The sequence below is a fragment of the Lolium perenne genome, chromosome 4, assembly GCF_019359855.2.
Source record: "Lolium perenne isolate Kyuss_39 chromosome 4, Kyuss_2.0, whole genome shotgun sequence".
NCBI lineage: Eukaryota > Viridiplantae > Streptophyta > Magnoliopsida > Poales > Poaceae > Lolium > Lolium perenne.
Genome location: NC_067247.2, coordinates 365243393 through 365251315, shown reverse-complemented (window position 1 = coordinate 365251315; position 7923 = coordinate 365243393). Strand labels below are relative to the sequence as shown.

The following is a 7923-nucleotide window of genomic DNA, read 5'->3' as shown; positions in this document are numbered from 1 at the left end:
ATTTTGATGCTATAACACGACTACGTATAGGACATTTTTTTATCTTTTTTGTACACGCCACATAAAATGTTGTTTCTCCATGAAAACTTGTGCACTAACATAAAATGTCACGATGTACAACAAAAAATTTATGTCAGAATTTTTTAAAATTTTTAAAATTATTTTTTAATTATTTTGTATAATAGGAGCATTTGCTCCTATGAGCCAAAATGCCACCTCCCATTCTCAGCCACTAGAACGTACAACATCCGGAGGACTCAACTTTATATAGATACGGGCATGCATCTTTGTTGCTCCAGTGAAAAATGAACGAGCCAAACAGTGTTTGATCCCAAAAGATCCCAAGTTCAACCACATAAACACAAGATCCAGGCGTCATATTAGCCACATAAAGCAGACATGCAAACAATACCGGGGCAACATCACCGATTCCTTCTATTCTCATGCTCAACAAGTAACAGATTCATGTCAAGACACACAGCAAAAGGGCCTTAAGTCATACATTAATAATACGACAATTCTGGCAATCTGAGCATACATCTTCACATACTATAGGGGAAGAATGATGCAGTTCAGGACAAACATGTGACGCTGTCAGAATGGCGACCCTGAAACTCACTCTAAAGCCTCACTCACGCCTCCAGGTGACCACCTTACTCGGGCACATTCATAGGCGGTTCCAGGCTCTCAACGAGGATCTTTAGGTCTAGATCCTGGCCCTCGAACTTCTTGATGAAAGGATGGTTCTGCAGGAACATGAACAGCAATTCAGAACAAAGGCAAGTCAACAATGGTACAGTATCACAGTTGTTATAAAGTAAGCAGGGAATGCTGACCAAGAGTTCTGAAGCAGACTTCCGTTCTGCAGGATCCTTCTGTATGCTGCAAAGCAATAGAGCAATATGAGTTAAGGATTTCCTCTAGAAGAATAGCAAAATGTAATGAAACTACAGTATGATATACAACAACGGCATGGATCTCTCTACAGATACGCAAGCAGAAATCATCAGCTGCATTCTAGATGTGTAGATTTCCATAGGAAAATATGAAGCAATAAACATACAACCAGTGAACTGAATTGGCTGTAAATCAAGGAAGTTCTAAATCTAAAGGAATATCTGAATGGTAGATGTCAGAACACAGCCAACTGCTGCAGGTCAAACATGATGTGAGGACTGAAGAGTGAAAACAGAGTTAGTCGCAACTTCAAAGTTACAGTTCTGTCTATCTGGAAACAATTTAGATACTGAAATAGCTGACTTAAGTTAATAAGCACATTTTGCCATCAAACCTGACCATTAGGTTTGTTAGATGATCGATAACTGGAACTGAAGATTAGCTAAACTGCTTATAGTTTCAAGTAACAATTCAAGCGGCGCAGGCATGGGATGACCCACTCCTACTTGACATTGCCTGCTAGGTCTAAACGGGAGAAACAGGATACTACAAAGCAGAAGATGCGGGTTCCACGGTACCCAGTCAATTTACTCTAAGCATGTCAGCATGTACAACCAGCCAAAGATTGGAGGGGGCCACATCATGCATGCAGCTGCCAGGGTTGCCCCATCTAGCTAGCTACTGCATGCCTCGTGGTACAATCCAGGAAAAGTAGGCGCAGCCGCTGATCCTGCCAGCGTTAAGCAGGATCGAACAAATGAGATAACTGGGTTTGGCTGGTGGGACAGGAGGCAGGCCCGTCCCACTTTCATCGTTAGTTTTAATAAGGGTGAACTAATGGGATAACTTGGTTTGGCTGGTGGGACAGGAGTAAAAAACAACCTACTTAATTATGGTATGATAAAGAGATGGTTTTCAATGGCAGGTTGCCCTGACCCAGAGTAGCTGCTGCTGCCTAGAGATGCAAAGCCAATACGTTTGGGAGGGCTGTAATTTCTTGGGCCGTACTCAAATGTAAAAAAGTCTATAAGACCATTGATTCATATGTTTGCTGTTACAAAAAAAAAGACCTTTGCAAAATATGGAGATCTGTGGATTTCACTAGTTTTTTTTATAGAACACTGCAGATTAAAGAAGAGGTGTTCTCTACAATTAATGATGCTCAAACGACCACACTAAAACAGTCCTATTCAAAAAGACACTTGTTCAAAGGGAGAATAATACTTTAATACACAAAACACACTTGTTCAAAAGGGAAAATAATAATATGTAATAGACAAAGTCCACAAGTTGTGAGAAATGAGGAAGCAGGTACTCCCTGCATGCTAAAATGTAAGGCACACTTTATTTTGCACGATATTTGATGCATGACTTTGACCACTAATGTGTACAGAACTATATGGATAGAGAATGCATAAATGGTATCATTGCATTCGTCTTGCAAAATTCTTTCATTTCATATATCTTTATGCTAATTTTGTGGAGATATTATAAAACAGTCCTATTCAAAAACACAATTGTTCAATGGGAGAATAATGCTTAAATAGACAAAACACACTTGTTGAAAAGGGAAAATAATAATACTTAATAGACAAGGTCCAGAAGTTCTGACAAATGAGGAAGCAGGTACTCCCAATGTCCTAAAATGTAAGGCACACTTTATTTTGCACGATATTTGATGAATGACTTTGGCCACTAATATGTACAGAATTATATGGATAGAGAATGCATAAATGGTATCATTGCATTCGTCTTGCAAAATTCTTTCATTTCATATATCTTTATACTAATTTTCTGGACATATTATAAGTACAAAGTATAGTCAAAGTTGTAAGTTGTTGGCCAGCGAAAATCAAGGCCTCCTCACATTTTGGGACAGAGGGTGCACATCTTAAAACAAGTTAGCCTTACCAACAATAGAATATTTGCGGTTTGATTGTTCCTAGGTTTCTTTGAAGGACAAGCAAAAAAGTAAGAACTTAGGGAAACATGGCAAGAAGTTCGTTCAAACTTACTACTACTGAGCAAGAAGATAAGCAGGAATGCAGTAAGTGAGCTAGTTTCATGTGTAATTTCGGAGAATTCTGTGTAACATACCAGGAAGAGATGAATGAGCAGAACTCTGGTGAGAACTGATCTGCGGGTGCAGAAGGTGGTGGCTGGTCAACAATTGCTTCCAATAGTTCATAGAAGCTCAACCAACCATCTCCTTCTGGAGGAATATAGGGGAAGCGGCCAATGGCACATTCAAGTATTACTAAGCCCAAACTCCATACATCACTCTTGTAGTCATAGGAGCTGCCACTAATCCGCTCAGGCTGCACAAGGAAGAAAAGTAGAAAACTATGACAACAAATTTATGTGCCCCAGATAACAATCATGACCATATAAGTCAGAAGACAGAGTAGATATTTTTACATACCGCCATGTAGTTGTAGGTTCCAACAAATGTATCACGCTGACCTATTGAACTTGCTAGCACTGCACTTACGCCAAAATCGGTGATCTTTACTTCACCTTTATGGTTGACTAACAAGTTAGATGGCTTTATGTCCCTGTGAATTACATGCCTTTCATGATGAAGATATAACAGACCCTCCAAAACCTGATTATTAAGACACTATTGATGTTAGACGTGCCAGATTATAGCTTCAAACTTCCAACAGATGACACAAGTTAAGACTAATCTGAATACAGAAGCTCAAAGCAGAAACCATAGACCAAGCATATGCATACCTGCTTGCAAAGTACTGCGAGGTATGGCTCCAGAATGGTTTTAACTTGTTTAATTATGTCTGCAAGAGATCCACGATCCATGTATTCCAGAACAAGATATATTACACCATTGTGGTAAAAAGATTGATGGCAAGAAACTATATGTGGGCTCTGTGTTGCTTGATTTATTTTGAGCTCCTGTACTATTTGTTTGCGAACTGCCTCCTGAATGTTCATTTGAATGCCCTATGAAGGAATTGCGGTAGTCAATTAACTGATAGATCATATGGACGACAATATGCCACATCAGTACAACAGATCAGGAAAAAATGCTTGAAAATGTTTTATCACCAGAATATCATTGCTTAATCTATTCTCATTGATTAGCATCAGTTCTCATTAAAATTAGAGTTTCATACAGATTTTGCAGGTCAAGGTCAGCTAGTACAAGATGTTTTTGCCACAAATCATTTTAATGGTGTGCATCTCTGTGAATTTGATTGAACATACTGATGCAAGTACAAAGCTGACAAAACAAAACAACTGTAGAATAATCAGATTTATTATAATAACACATAACATGTAGTGAATCTGTTCGAACAGATACGAAGAGATTGGTTTTCATGTCAACAAACATAAAATAGATCAACAGTACAATGAAGAAAATTAGCAGTCTACTGCAATACTCTAACTTCAAAATAAAAAAAATCCATCTTACGCATTCGTGTGACCCACTAGATAAACTTAGTGTATGGTTACCTTCAAGGCATAAAATGTGCCCACCCACTTGTGCTGCACGAGTTGGACAACCCCACCACTTCCCTTACCAATGACCTGAATCATCTCTAGGTCATCCATTGATAACTGTACATCTTCCACCTTCATGTTTGTTGACTGCTATGGAAAATAAAAAAAAATCAAGATGCAATCAGAATTTAGAAACAACTTGATACTTATCCAAATGATAGCAAACACAAACTGAAGAGCAACATATCCTTTTTGAAGTTCAAGTTAAATAAAAGAACCTTTGGGGACAAGATACCTTATTCCCACTAATTGTAAATATCCAGTTGGTGACATTTTGTAACCAATAGCAAGCAACCTAGTACATAATTTCAATCCTAGGCATAGAAGATTCACATCTACCCAAGATAATCATGATACAAAAATTGAGAAATATAGACTATGGATAAAATGCCTGCCAAGTTTGAACTATAAGGATAGCACTGCAGTTCATAAATCAGTAGCTTTGGTCGATAAAAATAGCTCGTGCTGCAAATTAAGCAGACAACTGACTGCTTAAGTCAGAACATATGCTAGCATTCAACTGTGCTGGCATTCTTCACTTCCGTTTACCTAAAACCTTGGCCCAGGCCTTCCTCCTCCATGCTGACGTGAGGTTGCTCCAGTGGCACCTCCTCTGGTCAGGTCCGAACTCCATATTTCCATAGCAGTTCACCCAGTCTCCTACCTACTCCCCCAAGTAATCTTTGGGCCTTGGCCAGTTCCGCATCGTTCCCCCACACAGGAAACCCTAACCAGAGGAAGAGACCATGAGGGGGAAGAGACCGCTCAAAGAGCTACTCTGCTGGCGCAGGAGATGCCCATCGATGAATTCATGTAGATGGATGCGCGGCCTTGGCCAGCTCAAGGGGCCTTGACAAGCTCATTCTGCTGGATTATGAGTCTAACGACTAGTCTAGACTATTCGTGCGACTAGTCTATGAGTCCTAACTTGACAGTCGACTTGTTTGTTCAACTCGACTAGTTTGTAGAGTTGAGTGGTCAAGCGACTAGTCATGGACTAGTATAGACTAGTCGTGGTATTTGAGTCAATCGACTCAACTGGGGATGGATTACTGTCCAGAGGCATCGGTCGAAATTAAGAATGAAATCCACAGCTTCTTAAATACAAGGAAGTTTAGAGCTATGAAGCAATATTGAGACGTGGAGGACAAATCTGAAGTTCAAAGACATTGTTTCATCATCTAGACAAGATAATTTGAGGCCTATTGTATGAACTTCTAGGTTCTAGCATTATTATGTTATGTAACTTGTGTTGAACTTATGTCGATTTAGTTACTAAATCTCCTATCTGGTTGCTATATATGATAGTTTTTTGTATTAGCTACTGCTGAAGTACATGTCACCTAGTCGAGCAGTAGTCTAGACTAGTCATGACTAGTCTATGAGTCGGTACCCCAACGACTCGGCTCGACTCCTCGACTCGTGATCCTAGGCGCAGGAGAGAGCTCGAGCTCAATTCCTTAGCCTAAACTGCCAATTTTATATAGCATGTTTTTCTTTAAATTCTTGTTGAAGGTATCAGAGGCTTGTCTACACTCTATACGTGTTTCTGATGTACTTTTGTTTCTTAAAAACAAGAGGTAATCTGTAAATTAAATGGTTGTCTTTCATTGCTGGTGGTCTTTTAGACTTAATCAAAGAGGTTTGTGGCTTACCTCTGAGGAAACGGAGATGGATATGTAGGTTCCTGGTTAAGTAATTATGACCGATTAATTTGTATATGTTATTTAATATGTCCAGTTGTGTTCATGTTGTATTGTACTCCGTGCGGTGACATGAGTACAATCACAAATCTTATCGAATATTTTGTCGGTTCCCCCTGGTTGATTGAAGCAATAGACCCTCTGAGTGCACTGAATCAGTGGCACACACATCAATACCCCTTTCTGAATGCATACCAAGGAACAATCGAAGTAAAAGACAAACAAAACCAATTGGACAGATAAACAAACAATAAAAGTAGTCATTGGTAAATACTGAACCAAGAACTCACATTTTCATCTCCATTTTCCTCTGAGATAAGCTGCAAACCTCTTTGATTAAGTCGCAGTTCACCATCCTTGAATGTACCACTCGCCGTCCTAAAAGACGACAGAATTTCAGTTCACACATTACTTCTGAAAATAATCATCGAGTCCACAATCAAACTTAAACATAAAAATGCATGATCTGGAACCGCAGATATATCATCTAAGACAATCAAGAGTCGACATACAGATTGCAGAATCTGCTCAGAAATTGAAACCATACAAATTTCTAAGTAAAAAAGTGGATTTGAATACTGTAGTCAACATACAAATTGCAGAGTCAGCTCAGCAACTCAAACCATACCAGTTGTTGCAATATAAGAAGTAGACTTAAATACTTTCCAAATAAAGCTATGCTTCAGCAACACACTAATGGCTAACGAGCTCCACCACAGTTCACAATTAAAAACAACAAATCAAACATACATACGTATAAAACAACTCTATCTATCTGGGTCCAACAAAACAATATCTCACAGTTTTGGACATAAAGCTCAAACCTTCAATAGCTTCAACTGAGAAAAAAAGATACAACTTGTGTAAAATAAACAATTAGGATAGAGGAGACCTACAGGAATTTATCCACGGGCGTCTCCTGCGCCGGCACATCGAGCTTGAGGTCCTTGAGCGCTTTCTTACCCCTCATGGTCCCTTCCCCCGGTTAGGGTTTATCTAGCGGGAGGTGGGCAGAACTGGTCAAACGACCGAAGTAGGTTAGGGATCGGATGAACTGCTACGAAGATGCGGATTTCGGACCAGGCCGGATATGCTCACCGGGGGCACGGCAGACGGACTGGGGAGGAGGAGCCGGAGCGTTGGTGTAAAGGCGCGATCTTGGGTTGATAAAACCGGAAATAGCAGCGCGGTTGGTCAAATGGAGGCACGTGCGGCGACTTGAGGTGGACTGACAGCGGCCGCGCTGCAAGTTGCTCGCGCCGCTCGGCCGTTGCTCTCGCCGGGAAGTGAATCGAGCTCTCCCTCCGGGTCGACGCCGAAGATCCCGACGGCGACGGCTTGGGATGGGGGTCGGAGGATGCGCGGATCTGGGGTTGGGGGCGGCGAGCGGAGTGGCGGCAAGGGACGGCGTGGGGGTGGCGGGGCGGCGAGGGAGGGGCGCTGGTCGGCCGGGGAGGGGCGTGCGGTGGGGAGAGGCGGCTGGCGAGCGACGGGAAGGGGCTGCGAAGGAAGCAGGAGGGCCTCCTGCGTGGTCACTGGTCGTCAGTGGTCACTCTCAGCTCTTCAAGGCAGGCTGCTAAGTAGAAAAGGAACCATCGTTAACAATGGCCCAGCCTAGCTTAAAGCCCTGCCTGGAGCAACAGTCAAGCAACTTGGTGTTGGGCTGTGATGGAGGAAGTGCAAGTCATGCCGGAGTCATCACAAAAGATGTGAATAGATAGATAATTTCAACATCGAAACTGGCTTCGAATCCGTTTTAATGTATCCATATTCGATACTGAAGAATCTAATGACAAGGATA

At 41.3% G+C, this 7923-nt stretch overlaps 1 protein-coding gene across 2 annotated transcripts; it reads right to left on the bottom strand.

Moving 5' to 3' along the window:
• Nucleotides 1-409: 409 nt before the first annotated feature.
• On the bottom strand, nucleotides 410-7654 carry LOC127296707 (mitogen-activated protein kinase kinase 1). Of its 2 annotated transcripts, none has more exons than XM_051326905.2 (9): nucleotides 7221-7654; nucleotides 7019-7138; nucleotides 6413-6500; nucleotides 4372-4509; nucleotides 3634-3858; nucleotides 3320-3502; nucleotides 2995-3215; nucleotides 837-882; nucleotides 410-746 (listed from the first exon to the last, which is right to left on the bottom strand). In XM_051326905.2, the coding sequence occupies exons 2-9, from the start codon at nucleotides 7090-7092 to the stop codon at nucleotides 654-656; spliced, it is 1068 nt and encodes a 355-aa protein (XP_051182865.1). In that variant the 5' UTR covers nucleotides 7093-7138; nucleotides 7221-7654; the 3' UTR covers nucleotides 410-653. The 2 variants fall into 2 exon arrangements, with proteins under 2 accessions (XP_051182865.1, XP_051182867.1); XM_051326907.2 differs by having other exon boundaries at nucleotides 4372-4506.
• Between the last annotated feature and the right edge of the window lie 269 nt (nucleotides 7655-7923).

Excerpts from the sequence above, each read along its gene's own strand:
- LOC127296707 (XM_051326905.2), bottom strand. The coding sequence starts at position 7,092 with ATGAGGGGTAAGAAAGCGCTCAAGGACCTCAAGCTCGATGTGCCGGCG. Across the intron at positions 4,510-6,412 it reads AGGAAAATGGAGATGAAAAT|CAGTCAACAAACATGAAGGT; the intron begins GTGAGTTCTTGG and ends TATTTTCCATAG. Across the intron at positions 3,859-4,371 it reads GCACATTTTATGCCTTGAAG|GGCATTCAAATGAACATTCA; the intron begins GTAACCATACAC and ends ATTCCTTCATAG.